This window comes from Acipenser ruthenus, chromosome 19 (genome assembly GCF_902713425.1).
Source record: "Acipenser ruthenus chromosome 19, fAciRut3.2 maternal haplotype, whole genome shotgun sequence".
Taxonomy (NCBI): Eukaryota; Metazoa; Chordata; class Actinopteri; order Acipenseriformes; family Acipenseridae; genus Acipenser; species Acipenser ruthenus.
In genome coordinates, this window is record NC_081207.1 from 6,861,479 (window position 1) to 6,877,274 (window position 15,796).

The 15,796-nt window shown below is 41.2% G+C and overlaps 1 protein-coding gene across 2 annotated transcripts; it reads left to right on the forward strand.

The window, feature by feature from the left end:
* Positions 1-458: 458 nt before the first annotated feature.
* gaa (alpha glucosidase) lies at positions 459-13,140 on the forward strand. Of its 2 annotated transcripts, XM_034040450.3 has the most exons (20): positions 459-516; positions 1,294-1,911; positions 2,109-2,254; positions 2,772-2,937; positions 3,113-3,209; positions 3,296-3,415; positions 3,658-3,776; positions 4,335-4,466; positions 4,943-5,053; positions 6,562-6,675; positions 6,787-6,871; positions 7,328-7,445; positions 7,824-7,957; positions 8,283-8,434; positions 8,558-8,706; positions 8,829-8,970; positions 9,583-9,681; positions 9,968-10,132; positions 10,969-11,121; positions 11,656-13,140. In XM_034040450.3, exons 2-20 carry the CDS (start codon positions 1,333-1,335, stop codon positions 11,716-11,718), a joined length of 2,844 nt encoding a protein of 947 aa, XP_033896341.3. In that variant the 5' UTR covers positions 459-516; positions 1,294-1,332; the 3' UTR covers positions 11,719-13,140. The 2 variants fall into 2 exon arrangements, with proteins under 2 accessions (XP_033896341.3, XP_058848423.1); XM_058992440.1 differs by lacking the exon at positions 459-516 and having other exon boundaries at positions 563-1,911.
* The last annotated feature ends 2,656 nt before the right edge of the window (positions 13,141-15,796 follow it).

Here is a 15,796-nt window from a genome sequence, read left to right on the forward strand (position 1 = left end):
AAAGAATTTTACAATGGGAGGAAAAGAAAACAAACCCATAGAAGGTACAAAAAAGGCCTTTGTTGTAGAAAACTATCACATTATAACATAAACATACTGTACTTAATCCACAATTACAAGACGAAATAGCGTCCTCACTAATGTATGATCATGGGTTGAACCCTATTAACGTGTGGTTTAATATGAAGTGGCTTTTATAGAAATGTAAAATCTGCTGTATCCAAATTAATATCTCAGTGAAATAAAAACATAAACTAATAAATACATTACACACAGAAAAAGAACATGAATACAAGATGCGATTGTGCAGAAAATTATCAGCTTTAAATTGGTTTCTGAATTGCAAGATGGTCCATGTCTTTCACAATACAGGAGGACGACTACAGCAGGAGGTTGGTTTTGCAATTTTGCATATTACACTGCATAAGTTTGTCCGTAGCGAGACGCCATCGAAATTGCAATTTATTGCACTTCCTAGACTTTTCGTGAGAGCCTTTCAAAACACAGCAAAGCAAGGTAGAAAAATACACTGCTTTAAAACCATAAACACAAGAGAGTATGTAAATGTTGACAAGCAAATCTAAGCATTATTGCATGGCATTGAACTGTGCTTTTTTATACCCGTAAATAATCACTGCCCCACCTCTGCAATCAAAATGGTTTTATTTATATATAAAAATATTTATTTTAATTAACTTTTGTAAAACGTTGAGCGAGTGTAGACATATGTGTTAGTTTTTAATACTGTACATACATCGTTGTGACATGGTTGTGTTCAGCAGTTAATGAAAGAGACCGTTTGCGTGCTTTCGGGAGCATTAAGCTAAGTTTTTTGAACTAGCACTGACCTGAGCATTTATAAACACTGTCTGCAGGATGGTGAGCTTGCATGATGTGTCAGTCTTTAGCCTGCAATGTACTGTACTTTGATCGATGAGAGAATATCTTTGAAAACATTTACTGCCCGTTTATCGGTTCTGAATCGTGTGAATCTTAAAAAGAAAGTTTGTTTTGTGTTGTAGAAAAGCACTTGATAACTAAGTAGAATGTTGGGGTCAGGTGATTTTCTATTAAGAGAAGAAACTGACAAAACGGACAGGTCAGACAAACTTTTACTGCAGCACAAGGATAAGTAATTGTTTGTGTGTATGTTAGCTGTGTAGCGGTTTTGGCCATGACGCCATCACTATACTATGTAATTGTTTAACCCTTTAATGTACCTCTGGTGTTAATGGCATATTAGGACCACACATATTTGGATGCTGACCTCAACAAAAATGCTTTTTCTTTCAGCCAGAGATACCAGTTGGTACAAGCATTCTCATCCAAAAAATGGGACAAGACAGGGACAGATTCTTGAGGACAGTAGCAACAGAATGTCCTGCTGTCTCAAAGCTCCCTAGCATGTCCATGACTGTCACCAAGTATTCAGTCATCTGTTTAGCCATCCTTATATCTTTTTTCTTAGTCTTATACCAATCCTCTCTAAACTTTGAACACAAAGTTGCCATCCGGTCCCTAATCTCACATTCTCCAGATCTGTCCCTTATCTTCAGGACTAAGTACGCTTCCACAAACTCAGGGACTGTGGAGAAGTTCCCTGAGCTGGAGGAAAGTGTAGGGCAGCAGTGCAGTGCTTCTCCGGAGAGCAGGTTTGACTGTGCCCCAGATAAGCCAGTGAGCAAACAGGAGTGTGAGACTCGGGGGTGCTGCTATGTACCCCTATCGCGGCAGGGGCCCTGGTGCTTCTACCCACCCTCTTACCCCAGCTACTCCATGGGCAAGCTCATCCCGACCAAGAGAGGGCACACTGCCAACCTCACCCGCTTCTCCAAGTCATTCTTCCCCAAAGACATCATGACTGTGCAGCTGGAGGTGATGTTGGAGACAGAGGGGAGGCTGCACTTCACGGTGAGTAGCGGGAAGTCTCTGTACTATACAGTTTGATTTTTTTTTTAAGTGTTTCTGCCTCCGTGCCAGTGAAAATATGAAAGCTATAGATAGGTCGTGGATGCACAGGTTGTTAAACCTTAGTTGCACCTGCTGTAGTTTTCTTTCCTAATGTATATATAAAAAATGTCTAACTCCCAAATTGGTTGGACCCACAGCTGAAAGACCCTGTAGTGAAGCGCTACGAGGTTCCGCTGGACGTCCCGCAGGTGGAGGGTCAGGCTGCGACCCCTCTCTACACGGTGGAATATTCGGAAGAGCCGTTTGGCATCATCATCCGGAGGGCATCCAACGGTCGCGTCCTGTAAGTGACCCCCAGGATTGTGAAGTAGCTAATACCTCAACAGTAAGCAAGCAGAGCCGGACTCACTTCAGTTGCCCCAGACGCGTAGACCTCCAAAAACTTAAACTGTGTTAGACAAATCAAAAGGCAAATGAATAGTAGAATCACATGTGACATTTATTGGGCTCTTCTGTATTAAATAGACGTTGTTGTCCAGCCTGCCCCAGCCCTGACCTGGAGGACGATCGGGGGGATATTTGACTTTTATATATATATATTCCAACATAAAATACTTTGTATATGGCCAGTCCTTTTATTCAAACTGATTTTGAACATGTGAAATGTGTTGGTCGGATTACACCTAAGTTGACGGTACACTCCCTGTCAGGTTTTATATGAAAATGTGTAAGCAAACTAAACGGTGCAACACAGTAATCTGTATATGTATTGTGTTTAAACAAGTGCTGCTGTTACACTGTGTAGGGTGCAGTTTCTCATGGTGGAGTAGTGAGTCTGGTGTTTTTGTTCTCGTACCCAGACTAAACACCACAGTGGCCCCCCTTTTCTTTGCTGACCAATTCCTCCAGATCTCTACCTCCTTGGCCTCCCCACACATCTCTGGCCTGGGGGAGCACCTCACCAACCTGACCATTGACCTCAACTGGACCACAGTCACCTTCTGGAACCGAGACACAGCACCACATGTGAGTCTTTTTCTTAAACTAACGTGCAGGAACACCTTAGCAATGACCAGTTACCAACTGCAGTGCCTTGCTGCACAATCAGGAGTAGCTACTCTATTGAGCAGGTGCAATTTCTGCTCTGATCTTCTGTGTCCTGTGCATTTCCCTGAGGTGCATTGTGTGTTTTGTGTTGCAGAGTGATGCCAACCTATACGGCTCTCACCCTTTCTACCTGGTCCAGGAGGGCGATGGCTTGGCACACGGTGTGTTCCTGCTTAACAGTAATGGGATGGGTAAGTATGCCTTTGTTAGCTCCAGTAAGTCTATTTATAGTACAGAATCACATGTGACATTTATTGGGCTCTTCTTTATTAAATAGACGTTGTTGTCCAGCCTGCACCTGCCCTGACCTGGAGGACGATCGGGGGGATATTTGACTTTTATGTCTTTTTGGGGCCTGATCCAAAGAGTGTCATCCGGCAGTACCTGGATGTTATAGGTAGGTGCTCCAGTTTGAGACTGTGGTGCATGTGTGTGTGTCTGTGTGGCCAGGTATTACTGTCAATGTGCAGACAAAATTTGAGAAAAAGTCCCCACAAAGATAGTAACGCCTGAAAAAACGACGTTGTGGGGACGTCCCCACTTTGTAAAATATGTTTTTAAGAACTAAATATGCCTTCAAAAGAAATAATAAAAGTGCCAAAATTCATCTGTGCATTCTGACGCTGAATATTTTTTCAGGGTACCCCCTGATGCCCCCCTATTGGGGACTGGGTTTCCATCTCTGTCGTTGGGGTTACTCTTCCACCAACGTGACCCGCAGCGTCGTGGAGAGCATGCGAAAGGCCAACTTCCCACTGGTGAGTGCTCCCTTCTGGAGGTAAGGGCTAGGCAGGATACTTCATGCACCCAATCTGCACTTTACTCCAGCTCTTAGGCTACCAGTAAAGTTTTGCTGCTTCTTGCTTCTGTGAGATCTGCCTTGTTGTAGTTTGGATTCCGCAAATGCCGTCTGGCCTTTTGGTCGTCCCTAGCTCTCTATTAAGAGATGTGGTGCCAGGGTGGCTAAAGTGCAGTGTCAATTCCCTATTCAACGTTAGGATAAAGACATATGTTTTCCATCAGGCTTTTCTTTAGTTGGCACTGTGGATTTGTACAAATCATTTTGTACCTGTTGCAAAAATAGTAAGAAATTGAGGATTTTTTTTAGCTTTACCTACGCAGAAACAATCATGTTTTTTGTTTATCCTGCCCAAAAATGTTTAAAGCAGAACTGGCAATGAAACTGTGCTTGGCTGGCTAGTGTGTGCATGTGTGTGATGTAAATTATGGAAACCAATATGCGTGAAACTGGCAGGGTCACAAAAAGCCGTGAGCAATAATGAACATAAGAAACTGATTCCTGCCTGTTTACACAGGATGTGCAGTGGAACGACATAGACTACGCGGACGGCAGGAGAGACTTCACTTACAACCAGCAGAACTTCGGAGACTATTCTCAGATGGTGCAGGAGTTCCATGAGAAAGGCATGAAGTACGTCATGATTGTGGTGAGTTCACAAAACCAAAGAAAACTAAATTACTGCTTCAAGGCAGTGTTTCATCTATGCACTTAGTCATAATCAACTTTAAAATCTATTTCCTTATTTAGTTGCATTGTTTCAGGGTATGTGGGGTTTTATTTTTGTAAAGTACAATTTTATACATTAAAATGTGGTTCTTGGTGCCTAACACGTCTTTACCTTAAACTGGGAGATTGTGAGCTATTTATTTTATATTTTTGAAAATAATTGATAAAAAAAGTGGTTTAGGTTATTGCATTTGAGTAAAACATATATAGTGCTTTTACATGCAAAATATGGAGATATGGTCCAGCATTCTGGATTCAGTAACTTTTTTTTCTGTTTTGCTTGGAAGTAAGAGAATTAAAAAGATTTAAAAGCTGGCCCCTTTTACAATAAAGCTGTAAAATGAAGAGAAGCTTTTGAAAACCCTCACATGAGACACTTGATTTCTTCTCTCCCAGGACCCTGGCATCAGCAGCTCAGGGCTCCCCGGCTCCTACAAGCCCTTTGACGATGGCCTGAAAAGAGGAGTGTTCATTTTGAACCAGACTGGGCAGCCACTGATCGGAAAGGCACGTGGCGGCCAGGCCGAACCCTCTCAATGAATGACATCCATTTCATATATACAGCAAAATAGTTGAAACACTAATAACACTATTTAACACAATTTTTGTTCCTGGGTAATAAGTGTTATTTCCTAATTGCTTATGCCTCAAAAGTATAGAAAATGGCTATTATTCCCCACAAACTTTGCTTTTGTGACCAGGACAGTGATATTTTGAAATTTACCTATTTCCAATGAGAAAACGGGCGAATTTGTGTCTTTTCGTTCAGAAAAAAACAACATATGAATCCAAATTAACATGTATTTATACTAAAGTAATACAAAAATGACTACAAAAGATTTAGAAGTGAGTAGTTTTTCGAGATTTACGATTATACTGTAAATCACTTTCACGAATCAGCCCCCAAATGTAGTCTCGTTATACTGTCCTTGGTAGCGGCATTCAAAGTCCAGTATATCCTGGTGGAAGCGCTCGCCTTGCTCCTCCGAGTACGCTCCCATGTTCTCCTTGAATTTATCAAGATGAGCATCAAGGATATGGACTTTGAGGGACATCCTACAGCCCATTGTGCCATAGTTCTTCACCAGAGTCTCAACCAGCTCCACATAGTTTTCGGCCTTGTGATTGCCCAGGAAGCCCCGAACCACTGCGACAAAGCTGTTCCAAGCCGCTTTCTCCTTACTAGTGAGCTTCTTGGGGAATTCATTGCACTCCAGGATCTTCTTTATCTGTGGTCCAACGAAGACACCGGCTTTGACCTTTGTCTCAGACAGCTTAGGGAAGAAGTCTTGAAGGTACTTGAAGGCTGCCGACTCCTTATCTAGAGCTCTGACAAATTGTTTCATAAGGCCCAATTTAGTGTGCAGTGGTGGCATCAGCACCTTCCGGGGGTCCACCAGTGGCTCTCACTTGACGTTGTTCCTCCCCACAGAGAACTCGGTCCGCTGTGGCCAGTCCCGCCTGTGGTAGTGCACCTTGGTGTCCCTGCTGTCCCAAAGGCAAAGATAGCAGGGAAACTTGGTAAAACCGCCTTGGAGACCCATCAGGAATGCCACCATTTTGAAGTCTCCTATGACCTTGATGCCATCTCAGAAAAATGCAGATATGTATCAACTTAGGCAGCTGGAACTAAACTGAACTGGTGGGCTTAAGGCCCCTGTATTTATACTACTATTTATATTACTGGAAAGTTCTAGAAAGTTCTAGAAGTTACTCCAAGTTTACTCAGCACTGAATCTATCTGGAATGTTCTGGAAAATAGGTAAATTTCAAAATATCACTGTCCTGGTCACAGAAGCAAAGTTTGTGGGGTATAATAGCCATTTTATATACTTTTGAGACATAAGCAATTAGGAAATAACACTTACTACCCAGGAGCAAAAAAATAAAAAAAAATTGTTACACGGTGTAATCAGTACACTTTAAAGTACAATATTTCTGGATTTTTAATATGTGCTGTTCAAATAATTTACAGCATGTACATTATTTTATTTTTTTGCTCTCTTTTTGTTCAGGTCTGGCCCGGCCCGACAGCTTTCCCTGATTTTACCAACCCAGAGACTCACCGCTGGTGGTACGACAATGTGAAGGAGTTCCATGATAAAGTGCCCTTTGACGGAATGTGGATTGTAATTATACTGTATTCAATTATACTGAATGTCTGTACTGTCTGACAGCTTGGATCTTATGGGGGTACCAGTATACCTTGCTAATATACAACGCTGCTTTGCTGTCCACAGGATATGAACGAGCCTTCAAACTTTGTCATGGGATCACTGCATGGCTGCCCCAGCAATGAATTGGAGAATCCTCCCTATGTCCCAGGTAACTATCACAACAGCTAACACACCTGAGGCAGGTGGCACTGCAGACAGAGTGTAAGGAACTCCGTGAACTCTGGTTTCAAAATCTTGCTCTCGTTCTGAATTCGGTAGCGATCCTCTGCAGGTGTCAGCTACCCCTTTCAGTCACCGCGTGGACACCAAGCATTACTTTATTTTTACTTTTGAAACTGTACTTGAGTATTTTAAGTCAAATTCCATCTGCAGAATCACAAGATTCCTTCATCCAGAGAAGAAACAGAAAGGACAATATATTAGGCAGATGAAGACAGTATCCAACCCATTGGTCTCTTTAATGCTTATAATTGTGTGTGATTGAGAGTTTGCTGTTGTGGAAATAGCAAAGCTAGCTCCTTGATTTTCAAGTCTAGAATACGTTCTCGTTCTTTAAAACCTTCATTACAGTTGATCTTGATCCTGAACTGTCTCTGTGTTCCAGGAGTGGTAGGGGGAAGTCTCAAGTCGAAGACTCTCTGTGCCTCCAGCTCCCAGCACCTCTCCTCACATTACAACTTGCACAACCTGTATGGACTAACCGAGGCCATTGCTTCACATGAGTGAGTGATTGAGTGAGCCGCCCTGGCTTCCAGTTCATCTGCTTTAGAATGTGGGCTTTCTTATTCACTGTGTCCCGCTACTGTGTACGTGAGCTATTTATCCAAAAACATACTGCACAGTGCACTATAAACTCTATGCATTTTATTGGACATTTAATGTTGTTTTGAAATTAAATTTGTATACAAAATGTATGTGGTTTTAGTAATTATTTCTGGTATAATGGTGTTGGATATTTATTCTGGTTCAGTATCGTAATCTACTGGACTTTTCATAAAGCCGCCACTCAGGGGCTGATAAAGTGCCAGCTGTGGTGATACTGTATTAGTTTGACCTTTTCATCCTGTGAGGTTCATATTAAATTGTGTTTTCTGTTGCAGTGCTCTGATTAAAGTCCGTGGAAAGCGTCCCTTTGTGATTTCACGCTCCACCTTTTCCAGCCACGGGCGCTACGCTGGCCACTGGACAGGTGATGTTCAGAGCACCTGGGAGCAACTCCGCTATACAGTACCCGGTGAGGAAGTGGTTAATGTGTTAACATCCCCTCCCAGGAAAGCAGTATCATTTCAGTCTTATATTCGGATGTAACATTTGACTTAGTTTATAAAGGTTTTAACACAGAATCTGTGATTGTTTCCCTTTAATTTGTGTTCAAATTGTATTTAAGTTGATTGTTACTATGCTGTTTAATGAAGTTTATGATTTGTGAATTAAGTGTTTAACAGAGTTAAGTAACACTGTAATTTCATCTGCCGTTTCACCTCATTAGTATAACATTGGAAGTGTATCTAGATTTTGCTGTGAATGCACAGTTACAGTGCGGCTCTCCTCTCTTTCAGCCGTGCTCCTCTTTAACCTGTATGGGGTGCCCCTAGTTGGGGCTGATATCTGCGGGTTCGAGGGTAACACCTCGGAGGAGCTGTGCGTGCGCTGGACACAACTGGGGGCCTTCTACCCCTTTATGAGGAACCACAATGACCGGCCCAACACGGTAGGCAGAGGTTGCGAAGGGCGGTTTTTAAATGTTATTTTCAGACGTACAAGATTTTGTTTTGCTAGAACTCCCCTCACTGGTTAACAATTTAAAACGGACAATCGTTTGTTTTATTTGCAGCCCCAGGAGCCGTTTGTGTTCAGCGAGAAGGCCCAGGACGCAATGAGGAAAGCCATGATCCTGCGCTACTCTCTCCTGCCGTTCCTGTACACGCTGTTCCACAGAGCGCATGTCGCTGCCCAGACTGTCACCAGGCCCCTCTTCCTCGAGTAAGAGCAGACTCCCTGTTGTGCTGAAAATCTGGATTTTGTAGACCTCCTCTCCTATAAAGTTGTCCAAAAATAGACAGGCCTACCTGTACTGTTAAAAATGTTGTTGCGTTTTCTTGTAGGTTCCCCTCGGATGTGAATTCCCACACAGTGGACCGTCAGTTCATGTGGGGGGAGGCTCTGCTCATTAGTCCAGTGTTGGAGCCCAACGTGACAGAACTGACTGCCTATCTCCCCCCCTCGACCTGGTATAACCTGCATGACGTAAGCACTGGTTTTGTATGTAGTGGGATTGCAGGGCATGTTTAAATATCCTGTGTGGAAGTACAGGCCTGTTTGTTTGCAATTGCTATTTTCGAAAATCGCTGAAAAATGCAGCAGTTGTTTTGACTGGAATTGTCTTTCCTAGGCCTCTATAATGACCTATTTGAAACCATTGCCAGTCATCTACCTCCAAGACCAAGTTTAGTACAGGATAATGAGGTTTGCCTGACAGTGGTTATAAGGGCATTTGCTACTGTAATGCAGTGTAATATTACCACATGAAGTAATTTGTTAGCATATCAGTTTATGGGTACTTTTTAACTGGAGGCCCTGTGAGCTGATGGCTTTACAGCCTTTCACCAATAGAGAGAGCTAGTCACACTACTTTAGGTGTACCACTGACTCTTTCAAAGTACTATATTTAATAATTATAAGCGTGAAATATTTACTGAAATAGGTTTGCCGTGATGAATCACTGAAACATCTTAAATATTGATGCAGATCAGTATTATGGTGAAAAAGGGGTCGCTTTGCACATTAAGGTCACAGTTTATACACAGCCAACTGATCTGTGTATCGTTTCCTCTGAACTTTGCTTTGAATCTTCTGCAGGGCTCTGCTATCCACAGTAAGGGACAGTACCTGATTCTGCCAGCACCTTTAGACACTATCAACGTCCATGTACGGGAAGGACACATCGTACCACAGCAAGTGAGTGCAGACTTATCATATAGACCCCTGTTCCTCACTTGGGGCTCTGTCAATGCATTCCAGTCCAGGATTTTGTTCCAGCCTTAATCACCGAATTAAAAATGTAGGTTCACTTAAACAGTGGCTGGAACAAGGCTGTGGGCTGCTCCATTCAGTAACAGAGGGAAATGATTAGAAGCGAGGGACACTGATATTGACAGAGCAAGATTACGTTAGGAGCTTGTTTAATAGGCAGAAATGAGCTGCTTCTTGCGTTAAGCTGTGTGTTGTGTATGTTCACCCTCAGGTTCCAGGATTTACAACTTCGCAGTCCCGCAGTAACCCTTTCTGTCTGACGGTGGCACTGTCCGGAGAGGGCTCTGCGCGGGGGGAGCTGTTCTGGGATGACGGAGACAGCCTGCAGACCTTCGAGACAGGAGACTACACTCACATCCTCTTCCTCGTCAATCGAGTGAGTCACTGCCCCCCCCCCCCTCCACAATAAATCCATTCAACTGGTACAAATGACACCTCCAGCATTACACTGTACACCAAGCATTACCCTCAGTTACAAGGCTAGTGTTTAAAAGCCTGAGAGGAGGAGACAGCATTGTTGTTTACCACCTTTTGTAGCTTTGATGATTATTAAGTTAAAATTCACAGTTATGCACTGTGTTTGAGTCACACTTTACACTTCCTGCTAAGAACAGTAGCGACGCACTTCCTACACTGCTCCGGGTGTGAATTGCCCCCGATGAAAACCTGTGAATGGGTCCAAACAACAGTACTGTCAGCAGTAGTTATTTTTTTAATCCTTTTGCTACATTTCTTCTGCTTCTGTATCCCTTTCGATGTTGTACCTCAGCACTGACTCCAGTCCCCATGTAACTTCTGTTTTATAAACCTCCCTAAGCTATATAACCTACCAGCGGAACTGCGTACAGTAATGTGGAACTGAATCTCTAAAATATATGAAATGAATGTATTAAGGACTGGCTGGACACGTTTTGCTTTTGAAGGGAATAAAACCACTTCAATGGCACACACGAGCAGGAAGACTGCAGTAATGTAACTGCAGCTTCTTGTAAAGTACATGGGTTTAATAATACAATATCTCACTCCTGGATTTTTACTAGAATTTTGTTTCTTAACTTGCTTGCACAAGTCAGCTGTTGACCGGTTATACTGCGATTGCTATGGGAGATAATGGACTGCTGATTTGAGTTTTCAGGTTATTGATGTATCATGTTTGTGTTTTTTTTTTTTTTTTATTTAATGGCGTGTTTTGCCACTGACTCTCCCCCTCAGAACATGCTGGTGAGTGAGCTTCTGAGTCTGAGCAGTGCGATTGATGGGCTCCAGCTGGAGCAGGCCTGGGTGTTCGGAGTATCCTCTCCTCCTCGGGAGGTGCTTGTTAACGGGCAGACCAGCGCAGTCTTCTCCTACCGTTCCGACACCAAGGTATATCTCCCAGAAATCGCTTCCCACAGCCGCTGTCACAGGGCTGCATTCTGCTGTGTTAATGCTGTTTCATCACTGAAGCCAAATGGTGGCCAAATTAAACAGTTAAAGCAGTAACACTCCTAGGTGCTGCTTGTGCACTATTCGCCAGACCCCTATTACCAAAAACAAGAGATTTTGACTTTTAATTGAATTCAGATTTATTTTATGTATTTATTTATTTATTGTTTCGGAATCAATTTGGTTTGTTCCCCTATCCTAAAGTCCTCCCAGCTGCCTCCCTTGTTAATGCTGAATGTATATATTGTATGTATTATATAATGTGTGATATCCCTCCACGTGGCGTGCAGGGATATCAGTATTTTTTGTGAATTCAGATCTGGCTGTAAAGTCTTTATGAAGCGGTGGGCTTCAGAATCTGAGCAGTGTCACACTGTAGTGCCTGTAAAACTGCTTGTCAGATCTGCTTCTTATGCAGTATCTGTGTGTGTGTTGACACTAATGACATCACATTTTCTTTTTTTTCCTGTGCAGGTCCTGAGTTTGCCTAAATTATCTTTACCGATGGGAGAAAGCTTTACAATCCTGTGGCGATAACGACAATCACTTCTAGTTACAAATGAATTGCAATGTATAAGCCTCAGATACCTGCTGGAACAGGTAATAATGAGTTATTTTAAAGAATGCTTGGTGTCTCTGCTTAATTACATCTAAAGATCCCATATAAGTGGATTCACCATTAAAGGTATCTCGCGAATGTGGTGAGGCAATTCAAAAGGCAAATACAATAGGCTATATTGCGAAAGGCGTGGAATACAAGTCTAGAGAGGTTATGCCAAGATTATACAATGCCCTAGTTAGACCCCACATAGAATAATGTGGGCCGTTTTGGTTACCTCACTAAAAAAAAGGCATCATTGCACTAGAGAAGATACAGAGAAGGGCAACTAGGCTGATCCCAAGACAGTGACATGAGCGATGAGAAAAGTTTAAAAGAATTGAATCTCTTCAGCCTAGACAAAAAGAAGGAAAGAGCGGACTTGATTGATGTCTATAAATTCATAAATGGTGCAGATGAATCACCCTGGACTGCATCTATTGTCCCACGGTTAAAAATACATGGTTGATCCAGGTGGAATCCTCTGTGCCATAAAATGCTCAGAAAATCCAGCTGTGACTTATCCCAGCACCTTTTATGTTACTGACAACTGTAATGTGTTACGCCTCCATGCCTGGCAGGGGAAATCTTTAAATGAGCCGAGGGTTCCTATTACAGTTAGGTCAATCTGTCCATTCAGAAAACAGATGCACAGGGACACAAGAAAAAAAGAGCTGTATAAGTTTATTGTTGGGAAGCAAAACATTGGAGCTGAACATTTGTACACAAAACCTTTCTGCAACATGCATCACGTTTATCACCTGCACAGGATATTCCTTAGCAAAAAAAGTCTGAAATGGTTCTCTGGTTTATGCTGTCGTTTCTCTTCTTCCGAGCAAAGTCAATCATGGACTTGAACTGTAACAGCCTCTCCGGTTCCAGCTTGCGTGGCGTTTTAAACCAGCGCAGGGCAGTCTCCAAAGAGGAGATGATTTCAAACTCCCAAGTATTTTTGTGTAAAACCCCACTTGACAATTCTATGTGGATACATTTCTATATAAAGATATAATACGAATAGAAATCCACTACTCTGATACATACATTAGATTCAATGTTAAGGATGAAAACTGTAACTATAAAGCAAATAGTCAAACCTGTGTATCTCTTTTGTGATCACTCACAAGAATCCCTGTCTAAAGTGCACCTTTCCCATGTTAAGTTATCTGTATAAAGACATGTCTATAAAGATTGTTTGTAGATGATACTTTTATAGTGGGCTTTACAAGCAGCTTTCACTCTGCTACTCTTTCAGATTTTTTTTTTCTTTTATATAATGTTCCTCACTTCTGTTAAAACTGTTGTTTTTGTATTTGAAATTATTTTATTTCATGAAAAATAAAAAAATACAATTTCTCCTGTGAGCTTGTGTCATGTGCTTTACTCAATGCAGGGAGTGTTAACAAAACACTAACAAAACACAAAACACTAAGGGTGTGCTTGTGTTATAAACGGCTTTGAAAGCTTGTGATTGTAATACATTGCTAATACAGAAGATCATCAAAACCTCAATGATATATGTAATATCCCGTAGTGTAGAAATGTTGGCATACCGATTTTTTACTTTACTTTTACTTACTTTGATTTTTACACGTGATCAAAACCCTAAAAACCTTGCATCTGAACCTAATCTCGCCAGTTGGCTTTTGTTTAAAGAATTGTTGTTAGTGTTCTACAAAGAAATGTTCATAAAGGACCTCATTTTTTATCACAGGGAAAATGGTTTTAGGAAAATTTGATTGGTCATTGATGATGCATTAATTGAATCAAAGTACACATTTCTCCACTTTGTTGTGTTTCCATTTTTCACAGCTAAAGGTTAATTAAACAGGGGTAAATACTGTGACAGAAACGTTCCATATTGTTTGGCTGTGTTTGTTTTACAGCCTTGATTGTCACAACACTATAGGTTCCCTTCCTGTGTTACAGGAAAAGGACCCTCCCCAGAGTTATAAACTCCTTTTTTAGCTGTACATAGGATAGTATGTGGTGTCAGATGGGACCCTATTCCATGTAACACCTGAAGTGAATGAGAAGGAATACCAAGCATTGTGGCAGAATAAATAGTCTTCACCTGAGCAGTTCAATGGTGAAAAAAATGGGCTTTTTGACAATGTTGATATACAATTAAAAGGGGAGAAATGGGCAGGTTTTTTTTTTTTTGAAGACTTGGTTTTCACATAGAAATTAGATTTTCCTGCACACCCTTACCTGTTTATTGAAACAAAATCACATACACGTGTCCTCCCCCACACACACATACACTTACAGAACAAAACACAATAAACATTTTAAACAAAGTTATGTAACTCTTTTTTTTCCATCTAGACTTGGTAATACAAATTCCAATGAGTACATACCAGCAGCAGAATGCTCTGGAATGACGTCATTCCTATGCTACTCATTAGCTTATTTTCCCTGAAGCAGCAGCATGAGGTTTTAGGAAATCGGGTGCATCATACTCAGAGCCTTGGGGCGTTGCCATTTTATATTGTCGTTTGGGTTGTTGCCTTGTTATTCTAGGGATCATTTGCATTTCCAATGTATTGTATTTCAAAATAGACTTCTGAGAAGCCCCAAAGCACCATAAGAGCTTGATTTAAAAGGGCTCATAAGGACCTTTTTATTTTATTGTGTTACATGTTCCCATGTGTTACTACAACTGTTTACGTAAGGTGTGTGCATTGTTCTAATTATTTTTTTACATTTTGACATTTTTTTTAACTTTTAAATTGCATTCCCTGCCTCAAGATGGCTTCCCATGTACCTGCATGGACCTCTCAGAACTACATTTCCCATCATCCTCCTGCACACATAAGTAACTGAGATGGATTTACCAGTGAGCAGGAGGATGATTGGAAATGTAGTTCTGAGAGGTCCATGCAGGTACATGGGAAGCCATCTTGAGACAAGGAATGCAGTTTAAAAGTTTAAAAAAAGTGGTCAAAATGTAAAAAAAAAATAATAATTAAAACAATACACACACCTTAAGTAAACAGTTGTAGCAACACGTGGGAACATGTAACACCGTTTAAGAAGCTTTCATTTCAAACTTGTGAAAGATACAAAAAAAAAGACTTTAGAAGTGCTAGAAAACCAAGGAATTCAAATTAATTTCCTGGCCTCTATTAGCATTAGCAGCATTAACAATACAACACTATAGGTTAGGAAACATTTTAGCTCCTGGTTATTATAATGCCCTGTGCTGTAGGTCAGATTCACTCCCATCTTTTTTTTTTCAATTTCACACTTCTAGAGCTGGAAGCCGATTGGCTGAACCATTTTCTAATTAGGATTAGGCCTTAATACACTTTCTTTGTAGTTCATTTCAAAATGAACTCAGTTTTACGAAAACATTTGAAATGCACAGGCCCAGGTTTATGAATACAATGTGTATTCAACATTGTCCCCAAGCTGTGATGTATGTGTGTGTGTCTTCATTTATTTTAAAGAATGTTGTGAAACCTGTCCTAGAAATCGGATGAGAAACAAATACGGCATAAATATGTTTTAAAAATGTTATAGTCATCTAACATTTTTAATTGCTGTTAAATACTGTCACTTAACATAAATAAAGGTGTAAGGTTACATTCAATGGTAATACACAACAGCTTAAAACTATCCTGGGAAGCCTGTGTTATGTACAGTCTTAAAAATAAAATTTTAGTTTGTTTTATTATACAAAACCAGAAGTAATCTGTGGTAGCAAACTGTCGCATACAAAATCTTCCCCATACCCTAGGCAAGCAAGGGTGTGAATGGTGATGTGAGAGAAAGAGCCTGGAGCTAGACACCACTCTGCATCATAAAAGGGCTTGGTGTGACCACTCTGAACTGTGCTACCTGAAAGAGTTCTGGGAATCACCTTGCTGTGGAACAAAGCCTTGAGCTGTTCTATGGTGCAGACATCCACTTTATTGTAGGGGAGCCATTAATCCTTGAATTAGAGGCAGTAGAAACGGTGTATATGTAAAAATATCATGCCATAATAACCCTTATCAAAGTTGGAACAGCATAGCA